Source organism: Leiobunum rupestre, chromosome 3, assembly GCF_980474605.1.
Source record: "Leiobunum rupestre chromosome 3, qqLeiRupe1.1.hap1, whole genome shotgun sequence".
NCBI classification, from domain to species: domain Eukaryota; kingdom Metazoa; phylum Arthropoda; class Arachnida; order Opiliones; family Sclerosomatidae; genus Leiobunum; species Leiobunum rupestre.
Window position 1 is genome coordinate 49283792 of NC_143386.1, and position 18684 is coordinate 49302475.

The 18684-nt window shown below is 34.1% G+C and overlaps 1 protein-coding gene across 1 annotated transcript in view; it reads left to right on the top strand.

Moving 5' to 3' along the window:
* Nucleotides 1-18684, top strand: part of LOC149952498 (uncharacterized) — a 134066-nt gene that overhangs the window by 57891 nt on the left and 57491 nt on the right. Inside the window, exon 2 of the mRNA XM_090169721.1 lies at nucleotides 7294-7499. Coding sequence (XP_090025847.1) covers nucleotides 7294-7499 — 206 coding nt within the window. The remainder of the gene's footprint in view (nucleotides 1-7293; nucleotides 7500-18684) is intronic.

The window sequence follows — 18684 nt, forward strand, 5'->3', positions numbered from 1 at the left end:
TCATTTTTTTATTCATTTTAAACCAAAGAACACAGCCCGGAATTTGTGCTAAAAACGCAATTTTCAATTTAAAGCGTTTATTAAAACGCAATTAAAATTTCAAGGCTTTAATAAAACACAATTTAAGTTCAAGCGTTTATTAAAATCGAAATTTACAATTTTAAATGTTTAATAAAATTGCAATTTATAATATTTAGCGTTTATTAAAAACCAAATTTATAATTTTGAACGTTTTATTGAAAGCGCAATTTATAATTTTAGGTGTTTATTAAAAACGCTATTTATAATTTTAAGCGTTTATTAAAAACGCAATTTGTAGTTTAAAGCATTTATTAAAAATGCAATTTATAGTTTAAAGCGTTTATTAAAAATGCAATTTATAGTTTAAAGCGTTTATTTAAAACCCCAATTATAATTTAAATAATTTATTAAAAACGCTATTTATAATTTTAAGCGTTTATTAAAAACGCAATTTGTAGTTTAAAGCATTTATTAAAAACGCAATTTGTAGTCTAAAGCATTTATTAAAAATGCAATTTAAATTTTAAAGCGTTTATTTAAAACGACAATTTTAATTTAAATCATTTATTAAAAACGCCAATTATAACGTAAATCATTTATTTAAAACGCCATTTATAGTTTAAATCATTTATTAAAAACGCCAATTATAATTTAAATCATTTATCAAAAACGACAATTATAATTTAAATCATTTATTTAAAATGCCATTTATAGTTTAAATCATTTATCAAAAATGCCATTTATAATCTTAAACGTTTACTAAAAACGCCATTTATAATCTTAAGCGTTTACTAAAAACGCCATTTATAATCTTAAGCGTTTACTAAAAACGCCATTAATAATCTTAAGCATTGATAACTCCAACTAATCCTAGTTGAAAGTAGTTGTCGAACTTTTCATACTGCCACCTCCTCCCCAACTTTGAAAGCGCCATCAGGCGGCTTCAATGGTCACTAAAGGGATCGTGTTGTTACTATAAATTCGAATGAATACATCAGTAAAGCGTCAACACAAATATTTTCCACGAAGGGCGGTTTAATACGAAAAGGCCAGGGATCTCCCAGGGCGCTGTGGGCGGATCGCGGAATTAAGAGTTTTCATAAATTGAATGAAAGAACGGCTGCTAAAGGCTACAGCCAAGATCTATCGGCATATTTTTTAGCGGCGCGGCGTAGAGAGATCCTTTGAGAGAATGAAAGGTCACCTTTCAAGCACTCTTTCATACATTCACTATCGCGTCCATGCCTTAAAGAGAATCTCGGCGAACAGCACGCGCCAAGGCGGGAGACGTCCGGTATAAATATAAATTTCCTAAAGCCCCTAAGAGATGGCGCTGACGATATAGGCTTCGAAAGAAATCGACCCCTTTTTATGGGATCATTCTAAAGCACTTTTTTATCGGTATTATCCTGGCAATCATCGATATGCCCGCGGGAATTTCTAGCGCCTTTGAAAAATGGGAAGAAGTGACCAAAAAATGCTACCGATTGGACTCACCTAACGCCGTTATCGAAGCTTGATGGTCCTAACTTCTTTAATGGAGCTGTAGTCTTAGCTGACTCGGATTTCTAGTACCCCTTCTTCTGGAGAGTCCTCTTTCGTCTCTAAGAATAGCGAACGGAAAGCGGATAAAAAAAGATACTTGAAAATTTCGGACGTGTTCGCATGTATGGATTTAATTTGAATTATTTGACAGCGTGTGCCAGTTTATACGCCGAAATTCAAACGTTATTATTTCACGGAGCAGTTTCAACAAAATTTTAGAAGAGTGTGTTACGAACGCCATGAGACGAACATTTTACATTTCTTGAATTTACAATTCATATCACAGAGCCAGGCTGATAATTTCTTATTTAAATAGTAACATAATTTATTTTAAATAAGACTTTTTATATTTTAATATTCTTTTAGTTTTATATTTTTATATATATTTTAATATTCTTTTAGTTTTATATTTTTATATATATTTTAATATTCTTTTAGTTTTTTTATATTTCAATATTCTTTTAGTTTTTTTATATATTTCAATATTCTTTTAGTTTAATTTTTTATATTTAAATATTCTTTTAGTTTTTTATATTTCAATATTCTTTTAGTTTGATTTTTTTATATTTCAATATTCTTTTAGTTTTTTATATTTCATATTCTTTTAGTTTTTTATATTTCAATATTCTTTTAGTTTTTTATATTTCAATATTCTTTAAGTTTTATTTTTTATATTTCAATATTCTTTTAGTTTTTTTATATTTTAATATTCTTTTAGTTTTTTTTATATTTAAATATTCTTTTAGTTTTTATATTTTAATATTTCATATTTTATTGATTTTTAAACATTTGGTCGTAGTGTCAATGGTTGATTTTATAAAATAAAAAGTGGTCTTGCCCAACTTGTCAAAATGTTGCTCTTACGTCACAAGACCCAGCTTTATTAGAATATTCTTCGCACGAGCTATTTGCACGCGCTCTAGAAAAAGCTATATTCCTCGCGACTGTTGATTTGTATTTATATTTGACTTTATATTTTAATATTCTTTTAGTTTTATTTTTCATATTTTAATATTCTTATAGTTTTATTTTTCACATTTTAATATTCTTTTAGTTTTATTTTTCACATTTTAATATTCTTTTAGTTTTATTTTTCATATTTTAATATTCTTTTAGTTTTATTTTTCATATTTTAATATTCTTCTAGTTTTATTTTTCATATTTTAATATTCTTTTAGTTTTATTTTAATATTCTTTTAGTTTTATTTTAATATTATCTTAGTTTTTTATTTTAATATTATCTTAGTTTTTTATTTTAATATTATCTTAGTTTTTTATTTTAATATTCTTTTATTTTTTATATTTTAATAGTATTTTATATTTTATTGATTTTTAAACATTTGGTTGAAGTGTCAATTAATTAAATTAGTTCTTGAATTTCATATCTATGGTTGTTGATTTTTTATTTAAATATAAAAATTATTTGTTTGTGAATTTTTTTTATAGTTAATTGTTTTTTAAACATTTGGTTGTAGTGTAAATTATTTACGATCTTGAATTTCATTTCTATGGTTAGTTAATTTTTATTTAAATATAAAAATTGATCATTTTTTGAGGTTTAAAAAGACTATATTTTAATAACGTTTTATATTTTATTGATAAACCTTTGCTTACATCACAAATTAATTTAAGAAGTTTTTTAATTTATATTATATTTGAACATAAATTACACATAGACAAATAAAGTAAAATAAATAACACATGCCTCTACCAATTTTTAAAGTAAACTTTAAATGTTAATAATAATAATAATATGAAAATTTCTTCAATTTCTAGATAAATAATAAAATAATAAATAGAGTACTACAAAATAAAACTAAAGGATACCTTTCTTGTCAGTTCTAAGATAACAACCCATCATTCCATTAACATCAAAGAGCATCACACCCTGCCTTTGACAACGCTAACCACCTGTCGGCTCATTTCTTCCAATCAGGGTATTTTTGGGTGAGATAAAAGTAAATTCGTGGAAAGCAACGAAATGCTTTCTGATGTACCAAATTTTTGGACCAACTAACTCGAACCCCCGAAAAATATAAACTAAGTTTTCTCGAAAAACAAGAAAAAGGTTTTTACAATGACAAACCAAAAGGATACACATTCGCTATCCGCCAGAAAAAAAGTATCAGGCCTAAGAAGAATACGAAGAAATTACGAGATTGAAGGAAAGGAAAATATAATAAAAATAAAGAAAAAAGTGAAACGTAACGGAAGAGAAAGAAAAAAATGAGAGAAAACTTTTTGATCTATTATGGTGGCCGGATAATAAAACATTGGAAAGCTATCTTCTCGCTCGCCCGTTCCAAAATTGACAGAAATACATTATCAAAAAAAAACCTCACTATTTTTCAAACTATAAAATAGATTTTCTGGCCTGGCCTCGTAGGCTTCCATTTGAAAGTCGAGAATTGAATGAGATTATTTGGGGTGGTTTCTTTAATTTAAAAAATCTTCAATTCTGATTATAATAATATTTGATTTAAAAATGTATATTTCTGATTATAATAATATTTGATTTAAAAACATCTACTTCTGTTTATCATAGTATTTTATTTAAAAATGTCTAATTCTGGTTATTACAAAATTTTATTTAAAAATGTATATTTCTGATTATAACAATATTTGATTTAAAAACATCTATTTCTGATTATAATAATATTTGATTTAAAAACATCTACTTCGGTTTATCATAGTATTTTATTTAAAAATAAATATTTCTGATTATAACAATATTTGATTTAAAAATGAATATTTCTGATTATAACAATATTTGATTTAAAAACATCTATTTCTGAATATAATAATATTTGATTTAAAAACATTACTTCGGTTTATCATAGTATTTTATTTAAAAATAAATATTTCTGATTATAACAATATTTGATTTAAAAATGAATATTTCTGATTATAACAATATTTGATTTAAAAAATGAATATTTCTGATTATAACAATATTTTATTTAAAAATGAATATTTTTGATTATAACAATATTTGATTTAAAAATATCTATTTCTGATTATCATAGTATTTTATTTAAAAATATCTACTTTTGGTTATTATAGTATTTTATTTAAAAATATATATCTCTGATTATAACGCAAATGCATCCGCTAACGCTCACCGTCACACGGTAGTTTTGCCAACCCTTCGAGAAACTGCGAACGCAGTGATTACACTTTGGACCGAAAATGCGAACGCGTTCGCAGGCCTGACAGACCCACAGACCCACAGACAGACACGGTGGTTGTATAACCCGTCCTAGGGTTAAAAACATTAACTTTAACATTTTGCCAATTTAAAACATTGCGTATTAGAATAATTAAACTGAATGAACGTAAATATGCTAAGCGTTTCCTAAATTATAATCTTAGACTTAATTAGGGAACATAGTGGTTCGTAAAATCTTTACATTAACGCGTTTAAAAAATGCACACTAAAAGAGTGGTACTTAAAAAAAACACAGCAGTAAGCTTATGAAAAAGTTAAAAAATATCTCGTCTAAATATTCTCCCTTATATTAGAGATAATCTTATCAAATTTCAAGTAGTCAGCCAAGAGGGGCGTCCTATCTTTGGCACTTTTTTGGGAGGCGAAAGAAACCAGTGTGGCGGGCTAAGTCAGCCTCGCCGCGTGCCAATTCAAATTGTTCAAAATCATTTATTCATAAAAAAATTGCTCAAACAAAAATGGGGAAAAAAATTAAACAAGCGTCTTATACTAAATTCATTCGAGTGAAAAAAAAGTTGCCAGAGTAAAAAAAAATGTTTGAAAACTTTTTCCGTCGGAGAGTGTTTCGGGGATTTTTGTCTGAAAAATTTAAAGCTTTCTCCGAGGAAGCCGAAGATTGTTAAGGAACAGTTAGGGTGTATATAATTTTAGTTGACACTATACTTTAAGCTCGGAATAGGGTACAGTTTACGTACAGTTAAATTTGCGTTTAGCGAACGGCCGGAGTTGACCGCGTTCGCTACGTAGAATGTACCCCATCCCCGACAGTGATATCGCTGTTATCTTATTTCAGTTTCTTTTGTTATTACCGAGGCCTATGAAAAGGCTTGTCTTCGAAATATAGGCAGGGCTTTAAATAACGAATATTTTTAATATATCGTGGCCATTATGTAAAATTTATTATTAGAAAACAGGTATCTTTCGTGGGTGTGTGGACGGCGGGACAGAAGCTTGTTATTACACCTAAGATGCTCCTTCTTGGTCGGTGCTTAGGGTAGTGCTTTTCGCATTCAAATATATTAGATTACGCACCACGTGGTGGTAAGGGGGGTTTTTGATTGGAGGATATTTTGAGTATGGTCTTCCGCCTCCACGAAAATTCTAATTTACGAGGCTCTAATAGTGAGGCAAAGTAAACTTAGAAGTTTCTCAAGATAGCTTCTACTATAAGCTTCCCTATTCGCCATTTTCCTAGCACTAACAAGGAGACATCCCGAAGTGTAACCCACCGATTTTGTTCAAACTCGGGGGATTGGTAGACCTTCTTGTAACTTGAAAAATCCTAAAGGGAATTTATTCAATGGGCAACGGTTTTGCCATGGCAACGAAAAATGTTTTTGACAACAACAAATGGAGGAAATTTTTCCATTGAAAATAACATGGGATTCTGACCAATTCCTAGGATCCCCCCTGTGAAAAATTTGAACAAATTTAAAAATTTTGAAAATTCCAAAAATAGAAAAAATAGATAAAAATTGACAAAAAAAACCATCAAAATTGATCAACTCTTGATCAATTTGAGGTCAAAATCCCATGTTATTTTCAATGGGAAAATATTTTGTGTTGTGATAAACATTTTTCGTTGCCATGGCAAAACGGTTGCCCATTGAATAAATTCCCTTTAGGATTTTTCATGATTCATGAAGGTCTACCAATCCCCCGAGTTTGAACATAATCGGTGAGTTACACTTCGGGATGTCTCCTTGTAAGGGGTAGAAGCACTAAAAGCCTTGACCAGGCCAAAAGCGCTAAGATAAATTCCGATTTAAAGCCTATTTTGACATTTATGCTATCGAGACTCGACATACTAGTTTTTCTAATGTAATTACCAACTTTGTTGTTGCGTTTTTAATGAAAAAACAAGATCTTTTTATGGAGAGGTCAGTGTACTGGCCTACTGCTGCCGTATAACATGTGGTCAGAAAATTTATACATACCGGTGCTCCAAGCAGAGCATAAAGCTCATAACGCCTACTAAACCTGTGGTCTAATTCAAAGGCCTTACGCCAGCGTCCACAATCCGGTGCATTCCTCTAGGGAGTACAGATGGGAAAATAACATTGTCTCGTCGCTCCATCTAATGATCGCTAGTGGAACTATTATATTTTTACCGTGGAAGTTACAGTAAATTATATAAAAGCTGTACATTACAATGCGCCATCTATTTAATCTTAAATCTAAATTATATTTTATATAATTTGTCTTTAAATATTAGGATATTATTACCCATAATTAAGAAGACATAATAATGAAATTGTTACCGTAAAATAATTTGTAGATAGGTGGCACATTACAGCACAGTAAGGTTTTTTGTCTTGAAAACGACCAAGGAGTTTCTCAAAAACTGAGAATGCATTGACCTTTCCCCAAAAAAATTCTGAAAGAAAAATTGGAATTATTTGGTATAATTCAAAAGAATCAACCAAGCACAATCTAGATTATAATTAATAATTAAAATAATAATTAAAATGAAGTACTTGTGTTTTTTGAATTTGCAGGAGTGTCGCCGTTACAATTCTTCCGTCTGGATGTCCCGGGAGCCATTTTCAGCGGCGAAGCTCTGTTCTTGGGCTGCGAATTCGACCAAGAATCAGACAACCTCTATTCGGTCAAGTGGTACAAAAACAACGAAGAATTCTACCGGTATTTGCCAAGAGACCAACCACCAGGTCAAAAATATGACCTTCTAGGTGTATATGTGGACGTAAGTTGCCCAACCATTTTATATTTCTAACCCGGAAACGGAAGCCGGCAGTTCGATTTTGAACCAATTTATTTGGAATTTCCCATCCCCTTATCGAGGAAAAATAGGCCTAAAAGCTAACCAATTAACACAGGGACACCTCTTTCGGGCGATTGTTAAATGTGCGCTCTGGCTGTATAGTTAAGAATTAACGGAAAACTAGGGTTAAACGGGTATGAGAAAAGGGGGGAATGAACATAAAGCTAGTCCGTGTGGCTACCATGTTGTGGCGCGTAAAATTTTGTTTTTCGTATTTAAATTAGCTAGAATTGTCCTTCTTAATTTGAAGTAAATAGAAAATGATTTTTTCTTCATTAACTTATGAAACGATGTTCATTTCTCCACTTAAAAAAGGGGAAAAAGAATTTGATGTCGATTTTGTTTCTGGTAAGTGTTTACCAAGGCTTAATAAACAGATATCAATTTCACAATATCTCTATTGTAATATTTATTTTATTTTGTAGATGATTATAATGATTTAGGGTTTGGGGACTTGTAAAAAAAATACTTCACAAATATGCTGTATACTGCTGTGTCTTGAATCACCGTCTGCTATTTTTTTCAAAATTCAGAAGTGATATTGAAAACTACTAAATGGCGGCAGCCGTTTCCTTTTTGTGACGTTTTGACCCGAGTAAAATTCGGTTCGGGGGGGGGGGGGTTAAAAAGAGGAAGAGCATTTAACAAGGGTCTTTTGGAGCTCCCCATGTGTTAATTGGTCCATCTTAACGATATTATTAATAAACAAGTTTCAATAATATTCGACGCATGCGAACAACAGACAAAGATGGTACTTTGACGTCATGCCTAAGCGTGACCTGTCACCTCGACGAATTATGACCCCCTATTCAACTTTCCGTTGCTATGTAACGCGTTTTGAAATTTTCAATATTTAGGCTTAGTTTATTTTTTCGGTGTAATCAAGGACCAAGAATCTAAGGGGACCGACTATTAAGGCTGTAAAAAGCACGCGTTAATACTGGCAATATAGAAAAATCACGGGTAATTTTAGTTCCATGTGGACAAACTTGGTGTCGCTGAAGTCGATTTTCGACGTAATTTCGTAGAGAAGCTGGAGCGTTCACGACAAAATGGCGCCATTGTCGTCGGTTAAATGATTAGGCTTAGTAAGTTTTAGAACTTTTATTTTTGAAATTGGTTCTTTAAAAGTTTCAGTAATTGTATTTAACCATTGTGTTAAGTAAAAATTAGCAGTAAGCCGCATATGGCTAAGGTTTTTTAATCAAATTAACTGGAATCCATTTTATTTCTAAACTTAAGAAAGTTAATTAATGAACTAAGCCTAACCTAACTTTCTCTTACGTACGGTCGACTAAGCCCCGACTAAGATTCTCATAGTGATAGTTGAAAGCGGCTGATGTACCTCAGTAAGCCTTCCGATTTAGGCCACGCCTACCGTGACAAAATATCAGGGAAAGTGAGTCTCCTTAGATTCTTGGTCCATGGTGTAATAGTCGAATTTTTAATTGACGTTTTAGCTCGTGACACTACAAGTACATGTCTTGGGCACACAGCCTTCTTTGCGTGCTTTTTTGACCACAACATGTAGAGGTATTTTCACGCGCAAAATGAATTTTAAAAGCCGTCAATAGTCGACTCGCAAGCCAGATTTCCCGCACGGTAATATTTGGTTTATTTTCGCCTGTTCTCGGACTAAAAGTGTACTCTTTTTACCCTAAAACGTTTTATTCGCCGGTTCCGGGGATGATAATTACTCCGCCCCAGAAACTATTCGCTTGTTCCGGAGTATTAGGGCTGCGGTCAGTAACTCTCAACGAAGTATCTGAAAAATTATTTTAATTGAGACCATTGATCGCTTTTTACACTGGTTGTAAATTTTTTCAAATATCGTCTGTTGCGGCGTCTGCAGCTAGACCAAAGACTATATAAAGAAAGGGTAGCAAAAAACTGCGATTACTTCTTGATTTTAGTGGCGACATCTACGTATAAGTTAGTTTCTTTTTTGGGAGTCTAAAAAAGCTGGTATCTGGGTTTTTCCCCTAGCTTTTTTGCAAGTTGCTACTAAACAATGCTGGGTATTCATTTTCGCATAATTTATCAGTAATTCTCAAAGAACTAAAACAGGGATAGACGGTCCATGTTCGGGTCCTTCAAACAAACCACGAATTCAGATTCTTACTGAGCTCTGAACAAAAGAAAAAAAAACGAGAATTAAAAAAATCCTTTTTAGTACAACCAAAAGTGACATAATTACCAAAAGTGGGACAATCCCTGTACTTTCGTATGCTAAAGGTTTAATGAATGCTCAACTCGAGATCGACCACATAAAAGACCATTTATTGTCGTCTTTCTGGATCTTTTTTTAGTCTATGATATTATATCGTAGGTAGATGGCGATAGCATCTCCACAGAACGATGAAGAGTCACACTAACTTTGACCAGTGCTACTTAGCTCCTCCGTTCCTCACTACGAGGCGTTATTTGTTGGTTTTAACTTCCTTCCCTCCCCAAGGCATACTTCCCCTTCTCCCCTCCCAACTTGTATTTCGCTCGTAACATTCATTAATAAATAGGTCCGATTGACACACTTTTGGTACAACTAACTTACAACCAGGGGGTGTAGTGTCGCACTGATCCCGAATGCTCCATAGGTCTTTCCAGTCTATGTAAGCGTAGCTATCTAGTCTTTGAGCTAGACTTTCTCCGTGAACAAAAACCTGCTCAAAAACGATGACTTCGTTGCTCAACGGACGGGCAACGTGACGTCAAAAAACCGGTTCGGAAAAAAACCGCTGACCGTTGATCAGCGCTGAGCTTTTTTAGAGTTACTGAACGCAACCTAGGACCACTCTTTTTAGTCCTTCTGTAAAGGAGGTGTAAAGGAGTAAATCGGATTTTGTCGTCTGCTAGCTAGAATTTATCCGCTAAAAAGGCCACAGGCAGCCATTTTGGAAAAACGTTTTTACTCCGACTCAAACTATTCTCCACCACCACGTCCACCAGAAGTAAATGAACCGAAGTTATCAGACTGCTATACTCCCCATGTTGGAGTCGTTTTCCGTATGAAGATACATTTTGACCTCGAATTTGAAATTTTGCGCGCTCCTAGGCCGAAAAAAACGTTTTGGTTTTTATGAAACTATTTTTTATACATAGAAATAGCTATACCCACAATTCCCGAGAGCCTATTATCGCGTCAAAATACGGGGATGGAAATTAGCTTTTATTTGACTCTATTTTCTCATAATTTTCATCAGGAAAATGCCCTCCGATTCTGAGCGCTATTTCGATAACTTCGTTCATTTACTTCTTCCACCACTGAATCTGATTAAAATGACGTCATAGCCTTACTCTTCTTACCCTTCTCCGAAATCCCGGAACAAGCGAAAAGAAACCACCTACTTATAAATCCCAATTTTTTTATTTACTTTTTTACTCGAAGTTTTATTTGGTCCGAGATTCGCGAAGACCTATTGGTACGAGTTATTTGTAAGTTTTTTTTTAATTTTAATTTCTTCAAATTTGTTTAGGGTTTAGCTTTTTTTATCCCTTTTCATTATGGACTTTTCTACTTATTCGCATATTTGATCGAACTATGACCTCAGTTTAACCTTTATATTGTGAAAAGTACCAGCCTAATAGTTATTTTTTAAGACGAAAGATGGTGGCGATACGGTAATTAAAACTCGCTTATTGGATTTCAAATAAAAGTGACGCAAAAAGTAAGGTATCGCGTATTAATGCCAACAGGAGACGCTAGTGAACAGGACCCTTTCACGTGATTCCTTCGCGCATGCGCGGAGCCAGTTAAGCATTTCTCGCGGATAAAGGGATGGGAATAAGAGTTTGTAGGTTTTAGGGGAGCCGAAACGTCCCTGTATTAATTAGACCAAGGCCCAAAGTTAGTGGAATGCGTAGATTACGATCAGAGGGAATACTTTAAGCGGCTTTAAAATTGGGGACTCGAAAAACGCGGGTTTAAAATTCGCGAAGCTTCATATCACATTCATTATTCAACTAATAGTGCAAAACGAGTCGGTTCCCCTCAAAATATATACATTTGGCCAAGGCCCGAGAGCTCTCAAGAAGTTAATCCTTTTAAATTTATAATTGCGGGATTCGTAGAATCAAGGAGAATAGAGAGTGAGATGGTAGGGTGAAACGCCAGGTAATTTACGGGCAAGGCTTAGCGTATAAGGAAGTTCAAACAAAGTCGAGAGAGGGTCCAATGTACGCGTGGCGTGGCTTCAAAATTTAAAGGTGTTGCGGAAGCGTCTTCCTTACCATTCTTGGCTCCCCCGCCCAGCGCTCAAGCAAGTGTCGGCGTATTAAAAGGCACTTTTTATGGAGGATAACTTGAAAATTTATACCCAGCGTAATATTCGAGGTTGGGCTATCCCAGATGTTTATCATAGATATCTTACCGGGCAAATTGGCCACCTCGGAGGATTGGGTAGCCTGCTGTGGGGCGGTGGGTCTCCTTATGAGGCGCAGTTGTCCTGTTTCCCGACCGTTTGGGGCACACCGGTACCTGTAAAACCTGGAATTCTGGAAAAGTCAGGAATTTGAATATGGGTATAAAAATCCGGGAATTTAAAAAAATAGTCTACCAATCAGGGAAATGTCAGGGAATATAATTTCGGTTGCAAATAGGAAACTATTACTTAAATAGTTTAAAAAATACAAAATCTTGGCACAAAATAAGTCAGGGAAAATCTCCGGAGATGGTCACGAAAAACCGGTAAAAGTCTGGGAATTTGATTGTGAAGAAACTGTGGCAACCCTGCATGGGGTCAGAATTTATAATAATAATAATAATCAACTATGCTAATACCCAAGGCACCACCTTAGGCCTAAGTCATCAAGCGACTTTTAAAGCCATTTATTCAGGTGGCCGGGTTACAATGCTTAGGATGGTGGTGGAAAGCACTTCAAGCCACGCGAGCCAACAGATCCCTACACTTACTATTACCGTTAACCTCTACAAGTTTTTATATACCAGTGCACCTAGGATATTAATCATCTTTGTAACAATTCGCGGACAGTTGTCAAATACAAGGCGTACAAAATAAGCAGTTTCTCCAACTCATATGTGGACATGATACCCTTGAAAGGATTTCAATGGAATTTTGAACACCTTTCACTACCGTGAGATTCAAAATTTTTACAAAGGATTTATTTGAAAAATTTTGTTTTTCGTGTTAACAACTATAACCTTGAATAGAAAAATACAAATTATCATTTTTACCACTGAATTACGAAACTTGTTAATTCAGGGGTGCGCAAATGGGTGATATTTGGTAGATGAGTACTATAAACAGAATTATTTCGATCTTAAAAATAGTGTTGGAAAAAACAGGTTTTTTTAAATTAAAAAATCCAGTATGATTAATGCCACTAATAAAAAAATGCTCAAATTGCTTATATCTAGCCCTCGTTACTTCGAAAATGATCAAATTGACCGATTTCAAAATAACCTTTACATTTGAGGTATAACAGGCTTATTTACCCGCTTTTATACCCTAATATGGCGGCATATTTATCCGTGAAAAATTACTTCGTGAGACGACGTAGCAGACGACAAAAAGTGAAGGTTAAGTTTTAGTTTCGTTTTGGAATAAAAATGCCGAATATTATATTCGGCATTTTTTATTTGAAATAAATAATATCCATTTCTCAATATTTTTCTAATAAAAAAAGTGGTTTAAACCAGTCTGGCTGGTTCTTGCCATCCTGCATCTTGACCTTCAAAATAGTCATCTTGACCTTCAAGATCCCTGTGCTAATTGAACGAACCAAAAATACACTTTCGACTCTTATTAAAAATAAAGTTGTAACGAAAGGACCCGAGTTGGTAGTGAAGCAACCAGGAGTCGGATAACTCTTTAGACTTCCTTTTACCTTAATGTTTCAGTGTAAGGCTTGTTCCCGTTGAAACATAGTTTTCTGGGTCATTTCAAAAATATAATTTTAATGGTTTTCTAGTTGTGTATAAAAGGTTTGCTTATTTAATGCTTAATTTGTGTATTATTAATTTCAAGAAGGATTTAAAGGAAAGGTTCAGGTTGTTTTTATTTTATGCTTAAAACATTTTACGTGTTTTAAAAATACCAAAAATGCCAATAAATAAAAAAATAATAATTTCAAATTTACCTAATTTAATTTTTAATCATTGAAAGTGCTAGCAGCCATGTTTTTGTATTTCATGCTTCTCCGCATAACACGGAGGCACAGCGACCGCATTGGTTCTAAAACTAACCAATAGTAGACTGTGTCTAGATCACGTGATACATTTTTTATTTCAAACTTCGGTGTCTTCGAGTTAGGCCTAGGTGGCAAAGTAATCAAAATGCCAGTGACCACATTCACAGCTGTTCCTCACTTCGTCGATATTTAAAATATTTTCTAACTCGATTACATTTGGTCTTCCTTGAATTTCCGCTTCATTTTGTATTCTTTTTAGTTCCCCCTCATTAAAAACAGGGTCCAAATCATACGAACTTAAATTTCTTGCCATAAATAGACGACTTACGGTATTTGTTTTCCGTCGATGGTCAGAGCCAATCAGATGTTTGTGCCTTCGGGCTCTGCCGTGAAGCATATTTCAGGTATATGGCTGCGCCCATAAATTGTACTAAAATGCGAATTATTTTAATTCCATAATTAATTATGGTTTTTAAATTCTTGTTTTTTTATTTTAAAAGCATCTTGGATCTTTTAAATAAAAATAAAAATAGTAGCTGGAACTTTCCTTTAAGCTCTTTTAAAAGCTTAAATTATTCAGGGAAAGTCTACAAATCCTAAAATGAGCATAATGAATTTGAAATTTTTACTTAATCTGATTACGTAAAATTTAATTGCTTCATGCATTAAAATATTTTAAACATAGTAACTTTTTTAGTAGTATACAGGGAATTTGTAGGATTAAAGAACTTCTATTATCTTGATAACTCGGAACAACTCCTTCTGAGTAGAGTTTGCAAGTTATCTCGGTCCCCACTGGTTAAAGGGGTTTTTGCCCTAGGCTCTTGGGTTTCCCCTTTTCATTTCAAACTTTTAGAGGTTAACGGTAATAGTTAGTGCTGGCTCGTGTGGCATGAAGGGCTTGCCACCACCCTCCTACGCGTTATAACCCACCTACCCGAATTAAAGGCATTAAAAGTTTAGGGCTGTGCGAGTGAGTAGTGGGTTTAGGCAATCGAGTCGGGTATCGAGTACCAAATTTTTTTTATCGAGTATTCGAGTCGAGTAATATTGAAGTCGAGTCGAGTATTCGAGTAATTGATTAAGGGGACACTTTCCCTTATTCGAGTCGAGTAACTAAAAAAAACCTCGAGTAATATTTTAACGAGTCGGGTTATCGAGTTCTTTATTCAAGTAATTATGAAATTAAATTTAAAAGGATTATAAAGTAACTTTCAATGCTGAAAAATATTCCTTTAATTTAAATGAACCACAGTATCCACAACTTTGTAGGTACCGTTTATTGCCCCCCAAAAAGTTGTAAAAACCCCTCTTTGAACTTTGAAGTAATGAGAATAGAAAAAAAAAATACTCGACGAGTTTAGAGAGCAGCTTATTCGAGTAATCGGGTACCCGAATATGCAATTTTTAGGTACTCTGTAATCGATGAGTATTCTCCAATTACTTATTCGAGGTCGAGTACTCAAAAGGCCGAGTACTCGGTGATGTTCAGTTTTTCGTGCTTTGGGATAGAACGTTCATGATTTGTTCTAGACAACGTTTGGCGTTTCCGGGATGTCAGGGTTGTAAAAAAACCCAAAAAACCGGTTTTTTGTTTAACTAAGATTTTTTTAAACACTGCTTTATTTAACTTTAAATCTATTTTTCGCTTTTGTTTAATAACCGTGCATACATATTACCAATCGACTAAAAATTAATATGAGTATTATTACAAGTCGCACATGACCAGAACCAAGTTTTAGTTTTGGTTTAATTTTTGGTTTTGTATAAATGTAGGATGAGCAGGAAAATGCCTCTAAAATTTCATAGAAAAAATAAGAAATGTTTAAGTGAATTAAAGGAAAATATAGGAAAAACCATAAGAAAAAAGGATTCTTATCGGAAAACAGTAGCTAAAATAAAGTGAAACATAGGATGAAGACGGGTACACGACGGCGGAATGTTTTCGGGTTATACTACATGAGAAAACTTAAGGAAGGTAATGAAAATATATGAAATGTGGTCACCTTGTGTAAATATTTTAGAAATGTAATCATTTCGGTAATAAAATGTACAAACATTTTGGAACAATTTTTAGTTAATTAAAAAACCAAATTATTAAAAAAACATTGGTTTTTAAAACAAATCACTAGGTTTAAACCATGGTTATAACAATTGTGGTTTAAACAAGCCAAACCTGCGCGATGCAGGACGAACTAACTATAAAAATCACAACTCGTCTCGATATGAAACAGGTCTGCAGAACACCACACAACGCTCCCAGAATAACAGCATAAAATGAATAAATAAATATTTCGAATAATGGCTATAGCATAGCCTACGTGTGTGGTTTAAATTTTAACCGCAAGTGTCGTCGCCTATTGAGCAAGTTATCAATAATCTATTCTTCGTATACAACCAAGAATAAATTCTTGATACGACAAACAAAAGTTTTTTCCCCCAACAGTTCGAGGACCATAAAAATAGATATCTGCATAAGTAACGTAATAACAATAAGTATGTCAATTAGGAAAAATTATCACCGAACTGATTTCAGAGCAGTGGCGCAATCGAGGCTTAGTTTTCAGCACAGAGCCCCCTAGTGTCTAAATATGCTCAAGTGCAAAATACAGGGTGTTTCAAATGGTTATGTAAAAATTAGAAGGAGTTGTAGGGAGTGAGTTGAGAAGTATGCCTGTTTTTTTCCCATTTTCCTACGATGAGTGAAAAGAGCGCCAGAGAGCTTCAAAGTGTGGCCTACTAGCCCTTGGAAGTAGGCTGCAACAAGCGAAAAACCAATCAGCAGGGACTTTAAATACTGTTTAAGTTTACTTTTTTACGCTGGTTACCTCGATTTGTTTACAAAGTCCTTTTTTAGGCCGGGAGTAGTGGCGTACTCCTGTAATCCTGGGCGTCTGGGAGGCAGAGATTGTGGATGGCCGTGTGAGGACGACCAAAAATCTCCCAACGGGTGGTCGGAATACTTCCGCCACGGGTGTCCCCATCCCTGTCCCCACGTATCCCCCCGTTGGCGTGGCCGTAACACATATCTCGCACCTGATTAATCAAGTGGACGAGCGGACTGTATTGTCCCACCCGTCACAATGGCTCATAACGAGCAAAAAAAAAAAGTCCTTTTTTACCTATCAGCTATCACGCGAACCCAAACCTTAATGCTCGCATTTCCCTGCTGCTTGGTTTTGTGCTAGTTGCAACCTACTTCCAGGGGCTAGTAGGCCACACTATGAAGCTCTCTGGCGCTCTTTTCACTCATCGTAGGAAAATGGGGAAAAACAGGCATACTTCTCAACTCACCCCCTACAATTCCTTCAAATTTTTGCGTAACCTTTTGAAACACCCTGTATACTACCAAGTACGATAACAAGTCCAAGTCGGAGCTTGGCTAGAATGTCAGGGAACTCTGAAGGTTTATTAGAATGTCAAAGAAAAGTTCGGTCAGGAAATTAGCTTTGAAACAATAGGAAATGGCATACTTATTTTTATTATGTTACTTTTGATGTCTGTGAATATAATAATAATAAAAATCAGCTAGGTTAATACCCAAGGCACCACCTTAGGCCCAAGTCATCGAGCGACAATATTTTCAATACTGGAATTACGTAAATAAAAAATAACCCAATGGGGCCTAATTTTTACCCTTTACTCGGTGCATTTGGATCCAATATTTGGAAAGAAACTTGTAACCATTGGATTATGCGTTGAGCCTAGACCCAGGTGCTAAGTCATGCTGGGTCAGTGGTGGATCTAGTTGGTAGGCTGGGTAGATTACAACTTATACGTAATTAACTACTAATAAGGCGTTTTTAAAAATTGCGTGGGGTTAGTGGCCCCATTGCCTACCTCGACATAAATCCATGATCCAGAACTAGGGATGAGGGTCTAGCTATCCCCCAACAATTTAAAATTTTAACCAGTTTTTGCAGTCATGAGTTTCAATAGGTGTTTTTACAAAAGATGGGTGGTCACGTGTTTTCAGTAAGTTTGCGTCGCTACGGTCAAATGAAATCTCGAAGTTGGCCGATAATTTAGTGTCGTCCGCTATTTAAGACAAGGCTTACCCGTCGTTTAGTTTAACAGTAAAGTGAAAGTTCTAACTGCTATAGAAGATTATTTATTTTTGCTGATAATTTTATATCTTTCAAGGTTAGTAAATAAAAAATAACTAAAACCAGACTCCCTTATAATATACATAACACATAAAAAGATATTTTTAATACAACCCTAGCCTTATCTATTTATCTATTTGTAACGCTGTTAATATTTAAAACTAAAATTGTCTATACGCGGGCCTTAGTATCAGCAGCCGGATCTTAGCAGACGATGCCTTGCTCAAACATACTGAATTCCCATGAGCCTCTATAGCAAAAATCTTTTGTAGAACCACCTATTGGTTATAACCGGGTTTTTTCGCTAAAGCCGGCTAAAATATGTCACTTACTTTCTATGTATGAAATTGTCTGCTGTTATTGTTGATAATTAGAAACTAAACAAAGTTAGCAAAATAACTATATTAAATAATTAATTAAATTAAATTCTTTTGATTTCCCCCCAGGGCAGTTTTAACTTTCCGTAGGCCTTAGTAAAAAATTTCTCATTTACCGCCTTTTCGGACCTTCGTAGGCCCTATTATATGGAATCGATGGCCCTAATGTCTCCTAAAATATTTGTAGGCCCTAGGCACTTTGCCTAGTCTGCCTTATGGATAATTCGGCCTTGTTTCCCGCTAGTTTTTGTTTATGACGCGCCGACTGAGTCACCCAAGCGAGGCAACGAACCTTTGAACTATAAACCTACCCCTGTCCCCCTCAATTAGACGAGAATTGGAATTAAATATGAAACAAAAGCTATTATTTTAGTAAAATATTGAATTTTTTTTTAAAAGCCAAAAAATCTGGATTTTTTCAAGTGGCTATAACCGGTTTTAAGTAGGTGGTTATAGCTGGTATGGCTGGTTCCATGC